This window comes from Ptychodera flava, chromosome 4 (assembly GCF_041260155.1).
Source record: "Ptychodera flava strain L36383 chromosome 4, AS_Pfla_20210202, whole genome shotgun sequence".
NCBI classification, from domain to species: domain Eukaryota; kingdom Metazoa; phylum Hemichordata; class Enteropneusta; family Ptychoderidae; genus Ptychodera; species Ptychodera flava.
In genome coordinates, this window is record NC_091931.1 from 8,761,888 (window position 1) to 8,780,860 (window position 18,973).

The window sequence follows — 18,973 nt, forward strand, 5'->3', positions numbered from 1 at the left end:
AAACTCAGAGTGAAATGTCTGCTGAAGTGAAACACAGTGCCCAGCGTACAACATGAATCAATGCTGAAAGCAACACTGTTATGAACAAAAGTGTTGCTATCCAGGACCTGTTGCATGACACGTAATATTGCATGATCGAGAGATAAACCAATGGATATAGTAAGCACTGCATATATGACTAAAATGTTCATACAAAGTCAACCATCGTGTAACTTACAAGCAATAATACACCAAACAGTGGTACTGATTCATGACAAAGTTGCATAGCGACTTGACGCTTTACTCAACGGCAATGTTCCTTCCAGAGATGTTGTTGTTGTTGTTGTTGATGCCGTTGATTTTGTTGTTTTTGTAACATCACTGTTGAAACCATGTAGCTATTCATAAAGTTGGACTCAAACTCCTGAGGAACTTTCTATGATTGTATACTGAGATACAACTTTTCCAAATTTAAATAGGAATAGATGGAATGGGTCTGCGGCTCCACTGTGTATGATACAGGCTGCTGGTATTACACATCATTGGGTGACATCCTTCAGTGTAGCACTTTGTCAAACCACAGTCCCTCCAAACCTCCCCAAATATAAGCTTAAACTGTGGTCATCCATGCAGAAAGATAGCGTTTGAGTTGCATACCATAGGATTGGAGGGTAACTATAATCCCATCAAGAATAGCTTAATTTTTTTTATATTCCAAATTGTATATTTTACAAAATGATAGCGTATATAATGTCTGATGTTTCATTATTATCATTTTCAAATCTTGCAACTGTTTATCTTTTGATATTGGTATTTTTATCAATATTGTGTTTTCTGTCAAAGAAAGAAATGCATTTCTGCCAGATTTCTTTTACATACCAGTATTTACACTCAAATAAAGGTGTCACAGGGTTTCTTCGTGGCCACAAATATGGCATTTCCCATCGCTAATATTAAAATTATGGCCATGCTTCCTATGATTAGGCCTCTGTGGAATATCTCCCAATTTAAATCATTCACTAACTTTCCAATCCACGTCGGGATGTAATATTTAGTCAAACTCCCTTCTATTCTTGCATACTGAGTTTTCAAAGTTTTCCGACATATGAAATGCGTATTTGGAAAATTTCCTTTTCCCTAACTTTTGTGTAGCCACAATCGAGCAAATTTCATGTTGTTTTTTAATCTCCAAGCATACTGAGATCTGTACATTCGTCACTGTCTTACGATGTACCAGAATATACACGCACACATGCACATACTGTACGGGTAGTTCGTACAGCCTAGCATCTGAGGCTGAAGTTTTACCATTTTTCTCTAATGTCAGCCTCAAGAGCCGTGTACAATCAGAACAACCCATTCAACCCAAGACACTCATAAATTATTAATTTATGTCATTTTCATTTTCTGTTCAATAGTGCCAAGGAATGTGACTTAATTGTAGTGACGTAGCACAGTCTCAATGTTACATTGAGATGATTTCCTTCATAAAGCACAGGTGCTCGAACTATTGCGAAGTCCATGCTTCGAGTAAATTCATACTCGATGAACGTACAAATTAGGATATCAAAACTTCTGCGGGATACGTATTATACATTCTGCCCTTCTTCATTTCGGAGTAATATTCCAGTTACAATGCATTTTTTCGATCTAAACTAGTTTTTTTTTAAATATTTTTTGCGTCTGAAAGGATCAGCAGAGTATGTAAATTGTCAAACCTTGTCAGCGACAGATTCTATAACATTTTGTAAAAGAAATATCGTGCAGTTATTGTTGTGAACGGCGATTTTTATACAACCGCACAAATGAAAGGTATTTTCGGAACACTGTAATGTAAACGCACAGTTCACGAAATGATTGAAACTTGGAGCAAAATAATGCATCTTCGTTGCGTTGACTATTAGATGTCCTTGACATCACTCCATGATTTTGAAAATGACGGTGAATTCCAATGCAGTCAATACGTTATAACTTTAGAAAAGAGGAAAACATCGGATTGTGTATGAAGGTGTACCTAAATACGTCGTCTGACGTATAGTAATCGTCAGCTTGACAGAGATCCTCTGCTATTTTCCTTTGTTGTGTTCTTTACGCTCGGAAATCGACTCCGACAAAGGCGTCAGACCAAGGAGAGGTCTGTGTCTCCTGTAGTTGATGCTTTCTCGAAACTGTTTATCAGTGCCATGCAGCCAATCACACAGTCCAATGATTCCATAACATGATGTGAATCTAAAAGACGTAAATCAAAACAGATTGATTTACTGATCAGTTTTCGCATGTATTACATGTATTTTGTCAGAGAACAAGTTGTACCTATGGAAACAAGGGTCTTCTTTTTAGAAAATTCGAACAAATTTTTGTACGCTGAATTACGCGCCCGGTGAAATTACAATAGGTACGTTAAGAAAGTAACGTTTTCGGATAACTGTATGTAGTGACCACAAAGAAGATAAAAGGAAATAGGCACATATCTATTTTTATGCTTCATCATGTGTTTTGTATTTGCAGGACAATAATATGTAAGTGTATTCACCGACATAAGTTTTCTGCAATAAATTAAATCAAAACATTTCGCTAAGTTCAATCATCCCATTCAGTCTATTTCATGTTTAGGTCTATAAAATGTGAAAAGACTTTGCTCTTGGTTTATATTCTGAATTTATCATTAAACTACACTTTTAGAGATGTTACAGTAATGATATCGACAACTTTGTTCGGACATTCTTGACAGATGCGTAATTCCGTTATGACTCTAGAAAAACACAGAAATCAAACCGAAAACGAATTATCCCTGTCGATCAACGCGAAAATGAAGAGAATGACAACTCAAAGACGTGTTTCAGTTGTGACTTCATATATAAGACATAACCATCATCACTGTAATATTTGAGTCAGTAATATTTGAATATCTGACACTATAATTACTTTATTTGCAAACATTCAACCCAATGTATGGATGGGCTTTATTTGTGAACTTATACTTAGTTTTGTATCAGGCTATATCATTGTAGAATGTGGAATTTAGGACAATATGTAGAAAACCGAGTGAAGGCTACAAGACTGAACATTTGCGGTATTACTACTTACTTGAGGTGATGATAGTCATGGAATTCCGGCGAGGGAAGCAGAGGAAAATGATAGCCAGAATGGTGAACCGTGGTGACGATTATTGACACGACCAGCCACGCTAAGCAAGTCACCGCATGGGACCCCATGATTACAGGGCCGACCAGCGCCACCAGCACACCCGATACGAAGTATTCTACGGGATGTAAGTAGACAGCCGTGGGTCCGACTGGAGCCGTCCACTCATGGTGCATTTTGTGTATTCTCTTGTAGAACAGAGGGTGATGCCATAATCTAAGGGAGGGGGGATAGCAATTCTGAATACGAGGTAGATAAATAACGCTTTGTTTATTTCTTCTGCATTTCCGTTCAGCAGATCAGACAGTACCAATTGCAATCCCTACAATCAGCCCACATGGCGACATATGTACGTATGTTAAACCTAGCACATACTAACCTGTATTTAAATATAGGCAATTGAGCCAAAGGAGATCCCAACTTTTGCAGAATGTTGTTTGCGCTAGCTATGGTTATTTGTCAACTCGATTAAAAGTATTCCAGTCCTTGTTTTTGGCTAGGCTTCAGAACAAGTATATGCATCTGTGTTACATTCATTGTTGTTCAAGATTAAATTTTTATCAAGACATGCATTTAATTTTCAATAATAACAACCCATATCAAATATGTACAATCTATGTCTACATGGTGAATACTTGATGTTTCACCATGACTTTGAGGACAAAAGAATCTGTTGTCGAGAGTTGATGTGGCGGCAATACTGTCAAAACAAATGTCAAAAGTTAAGAGTTACTCAGTCTCTAATTATAATTCTAGGATTAGCGTTCTAATATTATGTTTTCAGTATAACACAAAGATGCAGCAAAAATTGCCAAAAGTTACAGGTGCTGGCCCGCAGAAGATCAATGCCGACGTATTAGTCATGAGAAAGTAACATATATAGATTGGTTTAACTACTTTCACTTCAGCCATTACCTTCACTTTATCTCATAATTAAAGGAGTGTGTGAAAGAAGTGTCATGCAATTTTCATTTTCAAAGGGGTCCTTTGCAACATCCAATGCTGATAATAGACTGAAATTTGAAAAATATGAAGATCTAATTATCCCAAATTAGTTTCAATCGTGTTAGTCGTGTGTTGATAGTACGTCAACTTCATAGGGTAGGAGAAAGCGGAGCGCCTATTCATGACTGGATCCTTCAGTCTATACTGTTGAGATGGGAACAGAATGTTTTGGCCTATGACGTTCCTTTAAACAAGTAAGAATTTGATCAAATACCCGTATGTTTAAAGGTTTTATCATTGTAGAAATTGCAAGTGATCTTTGAAAGCGTGACTTTGTGTTTTCAGTATCGTCGCTGAGCACAGACAGTGAAGGGGAAAATTCACTGACCACATCGTCATCGTTTAAACAGAAAGGGGCACAGTATGCGATCCAATATATCGAAATACGAATGAAAGCTTTGTATTTACCTATGGGTGTAGTAAAACCCTATTTCCTGAATCACCTGGCAGATCACTACATCGCGGACGATTTGCCACACTGGGGGTACATCATAACCGAAATGACAACCTCGCCATTTTAACGCTTGATACCATGGAAAGAATGATGGGATGGAGACAACAACCTGGTTGAAGGTGATGATAGGCATGGCACTAAACAGTTGTCGTATATTCAACTACGGAAATGAAAAAGAAAAATTGACGTTATAAAGATGTAAACATTCTTTGCCCTCTCTAGTCTATTCAAACTCGTACCCAGCCCGATGACACACCTTTGCAGCCATACATTTTCTTCCCTGTCTACTTCTTTTCCTTTATGTTTTAATGATTTATGTTTACAAGGGAGCTCGGTACAGCGACCCGTGGCTCCGATGGAGCTCAGTAGTCCATCCATAACCCTATCGATGCGCACAACAAAACAACAAAATGATAAATGAAATACCCATTTCTTATTTCGGCCATTCGCCTGGATGAGCTGTTTCCTAAGTTTTCCTTTATTCCGATTTATATTTTATTTATTACTTTATCCAGATTTATGAATAGCTGAGAGGTTGTCCTTTATTCTTCTTTAAAAAAACTTGATCTGAAACCACAGATGTCATATAGCGTCTAAATTCAGCCTGCAGCTTCGTAAGGAGAGCCTCGTTCAAGTTTGTGCAAACTGAGCGGCAAATTAGCGTATGTTTTTGGCCAAAACGTTTTCCTCTCTGCTATAGCGGTTAATTTTCCAATTTTTTGTAACTTTCCTTCACAAATGTTCTTCTCTTGTGAGGTAGCGAGGAAATTTTTTTGGTTTGGTGGTCCCTTGATCAAAGATAATTTCAATGTTAGTACGATGTTAAATACACGAATATTTTTTCATTTAATCTTCTATTATGAACATTATCTTTGTCATAAAATTTGTTACAGTGGTATTCATATTTCATTTTCGTTACCATGTATTTACCGACTTTTGGCAACTCATATTTCAAATTGAGGACCCTCCTGGCATTGTTTTGTAAATATGCACGATTTTGATCCATGAATTACTGAGTCAAAGATAGACCGGGATGATTTTCACGATCATTTGTAAAGTCGCAGCTGAGCTAAGTCGGCCTCTGGCTTACTCCTTAAAATTGTTAAACTTATTACCGTCAACATGCCGAGTAAATTTAGTTTCTAAGCATATTTCGATACGATTTTGTTGAAAACTATGAAGTTTGGTACTTTACATTATGACTTGTCAACTGCAATCTTTTGAAGCATTTTATTGACAAACCATACGAGTTATTTTATCAGGCATCATCGTCCGCTCGCACGGGTGTTTTTTAAACAATTAAAAATTAGTTACCCTCCATAAAGGGCAATAAACATGAGACATATTGAATTTGAACCAAACGAATCTAAACTTAGACAACTACCACAGGTAGTTGACTTAATAATCTTAAAAACCCAACATTGATGACTTATGGAATGAACTTGAAAGAGTGAGATATCATTTATTTAATGGTTTAAACTATCTTACATAATTTCGCAAACATATGATGCACGTTTGTTCTAACCAATTATCTAACGTGCGACGATCGAAATTGCCATGGAAAATGACAATCAAAGGAAGAGTGCAAAAATACTACCAGAATTCATAGAGTTGGAAAAATAATACTCAGGCCCCCAAATTTCAAATGATCCACCCATGTTAAGCTACACGGATGTGACAGCATATGTGAAGTTGATTTGAGTGACATCACTACCTCTGCATTCTGTTGTATCTTGTATTTGAGTAACGCTGAAGGTTTTCCGGTAATATCAACACAAAGGAACAGTCCACACATCCCCCAAAATGTAGCGAAAGAAACCGTCGTTACACCTGCGAAAAGGGAGACAATAATATATAAACAGAAGCCATTCATATCGCTGTGAAACATAAACCGCTTCCGTCTCTGTTTCCAGATAAACTTACTCTTGCAAACACTTCAAAAGTATATACAATTACACAAAAGACAGTCCGTCTTCGTTTTGCTGTGCATGTATTACTTCGACGTTTTCTAACGTTTCGGTAGCAGCTATATGTGAGAACTGACTTCGTACGATTCCGATCAGCTATTTGTGTTCCAGTATCTTGTGTCGCCTGTGTTGAAACATTTGTGTTGACGTCATTTACATTACAGCCGAAACTATACAAATCCTTACATATTATGAAAGTCTTGAAGTCATCTTCTTCAAAATGTCGATATACAGCGGCCCATAAAGACGACAGTAAACTTGTAGGATTCACTACAGACAGATCCATTGCGACCAGGAAAACGACGACACCACTTGAGAGTTTACATACGATGCTATGGACTTTGACCAATCAGTTAGTTTGTTGGCTTGACCCCTGCCCAGGGATCATTTTGTTAACTCTTTACGTAGTGAACTTATCATTAGTAATCCAGTCACGTGCAATGAGATTGAAGGGACAGTTAGGGACCGATCACCACATGTTAGGGAGGACGGTCGTACAAAAAAGGAAAATCTGTTGAGTAAAATTGCTTGATATTGTTTTGCACCGAGACGTTTGCACCAACGCCGATTTTTAAAAGAAATATTTATTACAGAGCCCTGTCGACAAAACACTTCAAAGATGGACAAAAATCGTTTATATAACGTCCAAATACCAAACAATGGGCAAAACTTCAAACGGAACAATATTTGGATGTATTCATTATTACTACTTGAAAGCCCTCTTGAAAGTTTCTATTTGCTTTAAATCTTCAACTTGCTTCTAGGCTATCCAATTCCAATGTAACCGAGAGACTTAGCAGTTTGTAAGTCTTTGTTATCTAATCTTTTACTAGATTTATATAACTCATGTACAAAAATTGACTCTTCTGTCGCAATGACTATTTTATTGAGACATGATTTAAAAACAGTATTACATCAATCGAAATAAATATTCCCCAGGATGATTTTCTTTCTCTTTCTTCATAACTCGGCTGACTTTCTTTGCGCTGGGTCGATTAGCTTGTTCCATGTGACAGCAACTCTGACACAGTTCAGAAAAGGTTCCTTCCTCTAACATGGCAACGTTGAGAGGAATAACCGCGTCACCATTCTCCACCTTTGCGATGACTTCTTCCATGAAGTCACCGTCGATACGCAATTCATCATGGGTCGAGCTGAGCCGTGCAACAGCCTAGTGCCCAGATATCCTTCGCTTTGTTGCTTTGTTTGTTGCTTGCCGGGACTTCAAACTTGAACAGTTCGGGTGCAGCGTACATCAGTGACCCTGCACCGTTGAACTTGGGTGACTTGGCGTAGCAACTGAACGTAAAGTCGGTTAGTTTGACTTTCATTTCTGGTCGTTGCAACTGCAAAAGAAAACATGAGAGAAGATCACGACTTAATATTGTCCGTAACTCTGTCAATGTCAGTGCAGTCAGTACGGTTTTTTCTGTATGTAGTACAGAAGGCTAAATTGAGGTACAATATGTGGCCCGGCAATATAGTGACAAACCTACGAATTCATACTTACAAGGATATTAGATAACTTCAAATCATTATGGATGATGCCAAATCCGTGGAGAGCCTTAAAAGAATTGGTCATCTTCAACATGATGTCGTACTTTGTGACCAAGGGCAACTACAAAATCGGGCTACAAAATCGACATTTATTTTTTATTTATTTCACTTTAAAGGATTACCCATTTACATGCTCAAATCGAGTTAAAATTACCCAATAAGGCTGTAATCTCCCATGGGGTCCTAATTAAACACAGAATTAAAATCCAATAAGTGTTAAAAAAAACCAATGAAGTCAAATAGCAAACAAAATAAAAATATAAATAAAATATTTAAAAAATCAACAAAGAAAAGAGAATAAAAAACAAAGTTCTATTTATCAATATTATCCCTAATAAAACATTTCAGCCGAACTTTAAAATTTCAACATTGTGGCTGCACCGGTGAGTTCCAGAAACTTGAGGCACGCATAGAGAACGTCCTCTGAATTGTTATTATGAAGGGGTCCAATATTTAACCAATTTGGCGACTCAATAGACAAAGCGTCTAAATCACGGATTGAGTTTCGGATTCATTAACATGGAGCAATGAGAAGCTAGTACAATGATTGCTCCAGGACATGACACTTTCGAGTCTCGAACTTTAAGGGCGGGAAGTGTCCTGGCAATGGTGAGATCTCGAATTGACCATGGTGAGATTGTGAGTCCGCTACATTGCCGACACTACCTCTTTGCTTGCCCCACCAACCCAAACGCCCAAATACCGATCAAACACAACTAATCGAATTTTTCATCATGTATTCATTCCTAGAAAACTTGTCTTGCAATGGAATTGTCCACTTACCAATTAGATATACTGAAATATAAATGAAATGTTCATGACGCACATTCCCGGAAAACTACCTATGTTTGGCCCAAATCCATTGTTTTCAATGGTGATTTTGGAACCTTAACACTGAATTAGCAATGCAGGTAGAACGCATCAAGTGCACACCGATCTTGATACAGCCTTTTGACTATGTAGGTTCAGTATCAAATGAAGAAATCAAGGGTCTAGATCGTAACATTTCTAGGCCGAACACACGGCTAATCCGTTTCCTAACTCGGTTGAAAAAGCGCCAGACCATTCCTTGTTCTGTCTTCATCGGATACGAAGTTATGCAATCTACGCAAAATAATATCGAACGCGAATATTGATAATGCGCTAACTTTGCAGATGTTCTGTACTGTTTCGTTCATGTTAATGTTCCCATCATTGGCCATGGACAGTGCGATATTGCATACTGAGTTCATCAACATCTATAAACTGTATGCCAACTAAAGTCTTTCAAGGAATGACTGTTGCTATGAAAAAATATATCAGTTACTTACGAATTACCATCAGATTCCTTGATTGTTACTATCTCATTTCCAGCTTCAATCAAACCATTCGCATCTTCATCGCTAGCCTCGCCAACACCGGAGTCTGTTGTATGAAATAAATGTAACAGTAATGGATATTATTTCGGCATTGAGTAAGTTCATGTTGTATTCGAAACATGAAGAAAGTCGACAATAGGACGCAGCATCCCGATGTTACTCAGTTGTACCTAATATAAGAGAAATCATTTTACCTTGTTCAAAAAGGAAAAGAAATTGCAACAAACCACTTGTTAAGTCGCATTTCAACGTTGGATTTCGAGAGTACAACTCTTCTATTGCAAAAGAGAATTGTCTGTCAACTTACCATTCCGATTATGCACATTTCATGCAGGATCTTGCTTGCTGGCAAACCTCTGTGGCCTCGTCTTAACGCCATATGCGCCCGACACCCTGCAGCTGCTGATACTGTACGTGCACAGGTATTGTCAAAGCTCAAGTGTCATCGAAACTACAACTGCGCACAAACCATCAACTTTGTAGTGGCAACGAAATGTGGTGTCCAGGCTAGGATGCATTTAAATGGGCTAAACAAAATAATACAGGTCAAAAAATGTTAATCTTGTAAGTCTTGTACATGTATTTCTTATAAGTCGAAATATAATATCATGAATATAGATAATATTTGTTGTTATTTATTCTCTTCGCCAATTTTTAACTTTGCACGTGCACATTGGAGCACGGTGTCTCCATGACACTATAGGATCTGGTATCGTAGGAGAATGATTGAAACTAGAGGGTAAATAGTGGGAGGTGTCGAACAGACTTTATTGTCAATAAAGAAACGTAATATTTTTGTTACTATTAATATCAAATGACTGAAGACATGAATACAAGACTTTATTGAGTACGAAGTCGTAGACTCATGGGCGAACACCTCCACACATTTGAATAATTCATCAGGGTGGGTCACATTTAGTAAAAAATGTGTGTTTGAGCGAATGATACGCAACTCGCGATCGATTTTTTTAAAAACAACATTGTTTATCCGAGGAAAGTTCAACATCGTACCAAAAATTAGGTTACCATCCACATTAAGATTGGAGAATTATATTATCTCAAATATAACCTACTGGTGTTGAATTGTACAGTTAGAATTAAAAAATTCATTTGTCATAAACAAAATGGATGAAGGCTTAATTTCCCCTCCTGGTCACAAAACGAATGAAGTAATCCCTATGCATCCCCATGCCAAGTGAACACATCTATCGTTTGAAAGAGAAAACTTTTTGTTCAAAAATGAGATATGTATTATTTAAAATACGATATTTCAACATAGTTGTAAGATATGATCATCCCGAGGGACCTCTATGCAAAATATCAAAGGACCAGTGGTTCATAAAGATGATTTTGACAAAAATGAGAAATATCCCTAAAATTGCAATTGCTGATTTCATCATAATTTGAATAAATTTGACTGAGGTCGACGCTTCATACAAATATCAAAGCAATCGAACCAGCAGTTTTTGGAGGAGAAGCTTGGAATGAAATATGTTGACGGACGAAGACGGACAGCGGAGCTAAAATGTACCTGATGGAGACATAATCATGAAAGGTTACCCTGAATAAGAAGTAAGATATGGGCAATGCACCGACGATTCACTTTTAATATTGGCAAGGGTGAGAAGAAAATAAAAAAAAAATCAAATGCATATCTGCCCGAGCTCGTCAATTTGTCTTTCCCATAGGCTAAGCCAAATAATGAAAACGTTACTGGTCGGCGCTCAAGCTCTTCATGGCTGATATAAAAAAAACAAACCTGACAATGTCCCATACTCAATGAAAATATGTATTGCATGAGACTGTATTGCTTTCCCTGGAACATGGACAAGTAAGTTTGAAATGACATGTTCGCTAAAACTTAAAGTATGTGCGTGAATGAGTCTGTAGGAATCAAGGACGACTCACGATTCGGTTGTTTTCGAATTCTGGAGGGTTAAGAGAACAAAAGCAGTCGATGCGCAAGCGGTGGAGAGCCTTCTTGTCCTCTTAGCTAGCTGTAATTATAACACAACTTCTTCGTTATTTTTTATTCTGTATTACCTGGGACGAATATACACACATGGATTGGAAGCTCTATTGTTTACGCTGGTCACGTAGCAACATCTCGTTCTCGGCGCGAGCGCTGAAATTGAAATGAATTAATCAAACATTGACTTAAAGTACAAGTTGCATTTTGATTCAGAATACATTTATTTTATAGAATGATTTATGTTGAATTATGTACATGAAATTTGAACTTCATTGTATTGTATCTTGAATATTTATATATAACTTGTTTTGTATATAATCAAAATGCCATTAACTATTTCATCATAAAAAGGTATATCTAAAAACACATTGTTATGTAAGTAAATTCACATGAGAGTGAAATCACAATCTTCTCAATAATGCCATATTGAAGCTTCACTGTGTGTAACTTTAGGCTATTTTTTCACTGTTTTTGTCATGTATTTAACTTGACTGAAGTTTCTTTTGCAACTCCCTACTAGCAGGATGAAATTCTAAGCATTTTGCTTCACACACAGATAGCATTGTTATTGTACAATTTTACTTACAAGTCCGGACCAGAATTAATTTGCCCGAAATAACAATGGTCATCAAACACATACAGACTGTTTTTACAAACACTGTACTGTTGGTATTTTGGGATCCTGTATGGAGTAGAACAAGAAAGTGTAGTTGAACACACAGAACATAATTATTGAAAAAGAGCGAAAATTTACATCTGGTGTCCCTGAAAGCCATTCAAGCCAGACAATTGTATTTATGTTATAGACCAGAGTTTAAATATTTAATATGGCATGTTCACGAAATGCAATAAATATATTTGAAAACGAATCATAAATTTCTGTCTTCTATTTGCTTAGCCTCAGACTAGATTACAATTCTGTCTACCATTGTCTATGACTAGTATACAGTAGACTCAGATGACATTCAACAACAGTTAAAGCCCCATTAGCTGTATCTTTTCTGCACTTTGCTTGCCAAAATAAACCATTCAATTTTCGAAGATATATTTTACATTGCCTGTCATGAAGTCATGTTCAACATCTAAAATGTCATTATCAGTCTTTGGCAACAAACTGGGTCTAACAAATTCAAGCACATGTGTGTTCTGGCTGGTGGCAGCCATATTTAGCTTGCAAGCCAAAAATTATGATATCATTAAAAATATAAGTTTTATGTTCTTAACAAGTGTTGAAAATTTTCTGTGGCTATACTACAGGAAGAACTTTGTCTTGGGTTACTTTCGTTTTGAAATTATAATATTAAAAATAATTCAAAAGATACAGCTAATGTGTCTTTAATGGGCCCATCAATTTATGTCTTTGAGATTAGCGCGTAATGACTTTGTGACAGTGTGTTTTGATAGAGCCTTTCTCTTTGACATTTGTTTCCTAATGAGATTGGCCACTGCATGACCACAGATTTTTATGAACAACTTTACAACATTTTCTAAGATCTCGAGTCCAACACCATCGCATGCCTGCTGGAGAACTTTCTTCATGGGATGCTTGACAAGAGTGTCACACATGATCTCCTCAAGGAGGTCATCATACAACAGTGATGTTGCACAGAGTCCTCTAAGGTCAACCGTCTGTCGCAGTTTACTTTCAATAGATCTGACTACCATAAAAAAATCATCTGTTGGATATTTCAGACCTCCCCTGTCATTTTTATGTATCCATGCACCATGGTCCTTAGTACCAGCACCTCTATTTGTTAATTTTGTCAGTTCTTTTGTTACAGTTTCTGATTTATAAAATTTCTTATTGAGAGCATGTATTATAAACCCAGCTATGTAAAACAAAATTTGTTGGTCGTGTTGACTGACTTCTGTGTTTTGGTTCTTAATTTTCTCTGTTATGGATTCATTATGTTTTTAATGATGTAATCCAATAACTCTCGCAAGAATACCTGGCAATACACACTAGCATTTGACCAGCTACTACAAAAGAGAATCTGACAGATATTTGAAACAAATGTGGTATCACGTCTCTTTGCATGGAATTTAATGAAAAATTCCTCACAGTCTGATGAAAGACTTGTACTTGTTCCAATTTTACTGAACATTGGATATAGTTCCTCTGTTAGGATGTCAGAAACTTTATTCAGAGTTACTGATGTAGCCTTTGATACAAGATCAGAAAGAGTACTACTGTGTTGACTATTGAGTGCTATGAACCCACTAGTCTTCATTGCAGAAAGTGCTTCTGTCACACCAGATCTCACAACCTCATCAAAATCTGATTTGGATGACCACAGTCCTTGTCTCTGCACTGTCACTACATATCCTGCATCTCCCTTCAGTCCCTTCCTGTGTTTGTAGGCTGAAAAATACCAAAATCAATTAAAGATGACATGGGTGAAGTGAGTCTCTTAAAGGCCCAGTGGCTGTGATTTGTGCTTTGAAGTTTTGTTCTGTGTATAAAATCCAGACTCCTATTCTACTCCCTCTGACATGGTGAAATGCCAATTCTTTAAAATTTACATTGAGATAATGATCATTGTGGTTGACCAATGAATTCAAGTCTAGACTAGATTCAATCGTCAATGACAATACTGCTGATTGTACACATAAAAGCTTTGTTGAGAAGCTAAACTATTGGCATTCCATCATGGGGTAAATCAAGAAACTGCACTTGCTACAGGGATCAAAATCACCAATACTAACCTAAAATGATAAATAAGGGGCTTTAGACAAGAACTTTAATAGGAGTATATGTATGTTACTACATGTATGGGGGTTGATTGGTATGTGATTCCTGGCTGGTAAGATGTATTTAGACAAGTATGAGCCTGTGTTGAAATACAAAACCACACTGACACCCAATACTATAGGGCATTTCAGAAACATGACGGTGACCCCCCCCCCCCCCCACCATCAACAAAGCCAAAAAGAAAGGGTAAACCGGCCCCCAAGAATTCACCCGGTTCCTCCCTCCCCGGCGTTTACGTCCATGGTTATACGGAAATAAATAGATACATCTCTAAGTTCAACAGTTGTCGCTGGGTTGTTTTTTTGTTGTTGTCGTCGTCGTCACCATTCTTGTTGGTCGATATTGATTGCTGCTGTTGATTTGATAATTAGGTATCAAAAGAGCTTTCCATCCACCAGCAATACTTTAAATATGTGCGCCAAACTACATTAACATTTTGTTGGTCATCAACACAGCTATAGCTACACACCTTTCAATTCTGGACGTCCGTGTTTTGATTTCACATGGCTCCTGAAACCAGAGACTGACAGATACTCGGTCGCACACTGGGCAAACAAATACAGCCCTACCACAAGTCTGTGTTGATTCTGCCCGTACATCAGATTCAATTGGCGACGGATCAATATGCATATTTTCATCAGTGGCTGGACCTGCAGTCACAGCGAAGTCGTCGTCACCTTGGTCTTCCCCCAGGTCAACCTCTCTGTAGTCCGAGTAATCCCCGAGAATGCAACCCAGGTCAATTTCTGGATTATCCCAGTCTAGAAAATCAACATTATCTCCCACCTCCATGACGTAAAGTCACAACCACAATCACAGACAGCTGTTCACGTAAAATTACACCCTCGTATGCGCTATATGCGTATCGTGATAGACCGTCCACAGTCGTAACAAATATCAACCACAGACACGGCCAGTCGTCTGCTGTATCAAAACTGCAAAAGTGTGTGAAAATATTGCAGACGACAGGTTCGTGCGTTTACGTCACTGTTCTCTCATTAATATGCAAAAATAAATATTTGTCCGCATTTTTAGATTACGCTTTTGAAAATTACGCATGCAAGAACGACGAAAATACATCGCAGTGGGCGACTGCTAGTGTAACAGTGAATACTAAAAAACATATTAACGACTCAGAGTACAAGCTGCAAAAACAGCCACGCATGCAACATTGATAAAATTTGTCGCATTTCAAGCTGCGTGTCCGATGTCGCGCGCGTACAGCTATATTTAGTAACAAACCTGTAACCGTGAACAAATGACATATTTTATTCGCAACCCACCATTTGTTTTGTTACCTTGCTGAAATACTACCGGTTATGTTTTCAAGTAAACTCTTTCGGAAACATGAATTAAAAGTTTGTGAAAAGGACCGCCCACTTACGATAATTTTAGGTGAATTTGAGGTCATAATTCTACATGACAAAAGGCGGGACAAGACCTACTTTTGCATTAACCATTGGCTGCGCAGAGTTCTGAATATCAATGAGATGTTGATTTTATGTTAATACGCATGCTCAAGGATTTTCATCCCATATTTGGTCCTTATTTGCATGACAATATCCGAGAAGAGGATAATAGGTCTTATCCAGACTCTTATGCAAATAAGAAACACCAAACTACACACATACTATGGGTGATGCGGTGCTTCCTTACTGACTGCAAAGCTCCCGCGTTTATTGAAAAAACAGGACTTAAATAAAGAAACAAGAAAACGGAAGACCAAACAAGGAAACCAAGCAAATCGCTCAATAACAAACTACGATGTCGAAAAACCACTTGTGAACTACAAAAAGAGCATATAGCCGTCCAGGAAAAACCAGAGAGAAAACCCTAAATACAAAAAATTAGGAAAAACTCTGGAAACCTGTACCCGAATACTATGCTACATATGCTCCCAACAGATGTCGGGTATCATCTTGGAAAAAAGGACTAAGATCCTAATGGAAAAAATGACATAACGGGAAAAAAAAATTAAACAAAATGAGAAAATTCAATACTACAGTAGGAAAAAAATAAACCTTACAAAGTCAATGTCGTTTATAACTACACTAAACATGCACGGAGAGAAGCACTGCTAGACTGAAATCACATAGCTCTCAAAACTTTATAAATACACCACAACAACAATACAACACCTGTAATGAACAGCATTCCAATCACTTGATTGGCCCCGCACTGGCATGTGACATCTTAACAAGACAATAATTTCCCGCTTTACTGCGAATCGCGGGAAATTCCATGTCTTATCCAGACTCTTATGCAAATAAGAAACACCAAACTACACACATACTATGGGTGATGCGGTGCTTCCTTACTAGACAAACTAAAGAACGGGCAAATGCGCCACTTATGGTTTACAAACCCAAACTTTTTGAAACCTCTAGCCTTTTTGCTAGAGAATCTTCAACATAACCATCCTTAGCCGATTCGGACTTCCAACGACCATGGCGCTTCCAACAACGATCCCCTACTCCTGCATTTGCTGCAGCGGTCGCTCCACCAGATCGTAAGGAATGCAGCCCAAAAGATTTACCATCTATGCCTACTTCATTTAAGCGTGAAACGATCGCAATTCTCGCCCTACTGTAACTTAACTTTTTGTTACCAGACACAAACTTACAAGTGTTTCTTGATCTATAAATCGGCTTAAACAGAAAATCTGAAGAATTCAAATCAATACCTGCTACAGCAGAGTATCTCAAAAACATACTATAAGGACATGCAATGGAATCAAGCTTTGAAATGACCAACTCATTACCTTGACGATACTGATCTGTTTTACTGTGACAAATATACAGATTCAAATGGTCTGAATTGACGGTTACATCACAACATCTTATGTTGCTACATTCATCATATCTGAGAAAACCAGAAAAACAAAAAAGAATCATTGTAAGATCACGCAAAATTAACAAATCTGTGCAAGATTGAAAATTGGAACAAAGTGTTTGTAACATGCCGGTTGTTACGGGATCCTTCTTAGATTTACCGACTGAACAATGTCTCTTGGCACTTTCTGCTAAACTTTGAACAAAAGGGTGAATTGTAGGGTCTGAAAATCCGCTGGTTTCATGAGCCCACTTGATGGCGTAAATGTAACTTGAAATGACATTAGCCGAACTGTTCTGCTCGATGAGATGGGTGATGAATAAAGCTACATGGACCGCATTTGCTGGAAGAGCTCGTTCTCCTTTGTCTTGAATAAAGTCCTGCCATTTTCTGAAATAACCAAAATATTTCTTCACGGTGTTATCACTTCTTGATGATACAAGATGTAACGGCATTTTCTTTGCCAAATCCAACAAGTCAGGATGAGTCAAAAACTTCCCACCGTCACTTGCTGATTTGATTGCTTCTTCTAATTTTAGATCAGTTTCTGCAAAAAACATGAAATCAATCGTCATACGACCATACCTTGCGATAAATTTCTACGGTATTATTTTATTCATCGCAAAAAGAAATTCGAATTGCTAGCAAATCAAACTTTAAAGTTTGACCACTGAAAATACCATTTCGTCCCCTACCCGGCACGATCACGTTCTTCCTAGGAAGCGAACGAGAGTCTAAGACAAAATTCGCAAACTGTTTGCCATTTGGGCAAAAAAGGGCCAAAACTGGGCAGAACGCCAACAAGGAACTACTAATGTTCCCTCTGCTTTGTCAGACGACAACTTTTTCAGAACTCGTATAATCACACTTGGTGGAGGAACTAACCAATTGTTATCACCTTTCCACAATTGTGAGAAAGCATTAATAGCTTCTGAACCGGGACACCAGAATTTTGAATTGAACCTGAAACACTTCGTGTTGTAATCCGTAGCAAAACGATCAACTGTATGTGGACCCCAAGTATTATCCAAATACTTAAATATCTTCTCTGAGATACCCCAGTCATCACTATCATCAATCCTACTGAGCAAATCTGCCCGCACATTATGCTCTCGAGGCACCCACAGTGGAGTTATATTTACTCCCCTGTCTTTACACAATGTAACGATTTTTACAGCAATATTCTGTAAATCTGGCACCTTGCTGCCTGCGGTCAAAATTCTCGCCACGTTCATGTTGTCAGTTTTCAGTTGGACCCTTGTCCCTTCCAAGTTCGTTTTAACAGATTCCAAAACACGATATACTGCTTCCAACTCTCTCCACGTGGAGCTTTTCAAACTTTCTGTGGCAGACCATGAACCACTGATCTCTTGCCCACTCTGGTTAACGAGATAACCGCCATAACCTCTCGACGAAGCATCAGTATACAATATTTCCTGATAGCTATCAACACGTGACAACGGTGTTCCGTTAAGAGACTTCACATTGCTCATCCAAAAAAACAATTCACTCACAGCTAAAGCGTCGATAAAAACACAAGAATCCCAACTTGCCTTCTTTTCAAGGCATGTATAAAGATATCGCGTGCGGAGTCTAACCAAAGGTCCAATGCCTCCCTGCATAGAAATAATTTGTCCAATGACGGAAGCAAGTTTCCTAGCTTCGAAACAAACCTTACCCGCAGCAATAGCCTGAATAAGACTATCCAATGACGAAACCAATTTTTGAATTCGACAATCTGTAACGTAAACAAAACCCTCACTCATATCCAGGCGATGACCAAGCCAATTTAACACAAGTTGTGGCTGCCAGTGGCATTTCTCACCGGCCAGTAAAAAACCAAACTGGCCAATGTCCGTTTTGACTGTACGACTTACCTGAAGGGCAACCTCTTTGCCCGCAGCGCCACCTAAACCGTCATCAATAAACATAAACACCTTGAAACCCTGACTA

At 37.9% G+C, this 18,973-nt stretch overlaps 1 protein-coding gene across 2 annotated transcripts in view; it reads right to left on the reverse strand.

The window, feature by feature from the left end:
• Nucleotides 1-2,018: 2,018 nt before the first annotated feature.
• LOC139130833 (fatty acid hydroxylase domain-containing protein 2-like) overlaps nt 2,019-18,973 on the reverse strand; it is a 25,640-nt gene continuing 8,685 nt past the window's right edge. The window contains exons 2-7 of one of the 2 annotated variants that reach the window (XM_070696628.1): nt 11,373-11,461; nt 6,736-7,895; nt 6,297-6,412; nt 4,537-4,742; nt 3,067-3,339; nt 2,019-2,208 (exon numbers count right to left, since the gene is read on the reverse strand). In XM_070696628.1, the coding sequence (XP_070552729.1) occupies nt 2,046-2,208; nt 3,067-3,339; nt 4,537-4,742; nt 6,297-6,412; nt 6,736-6,835 (858 nt within the window). In that variant the 5' untranslated portion in view covers nt 6,836-7,895; nt 11,373-11,461 and the 3' untranslated portion in view covers nt 2,019-2,045. The remainder of the gene's footprint in view (nt 2,209-3,066; nt 3,340-4,536; nt 4,743-6,296; nt 6,413-6,735; nt 7,896-11,372; nt 11,462-18,973) is intronic. The other variant, XM_070696629.1, reaches the window with a different exon arrangement.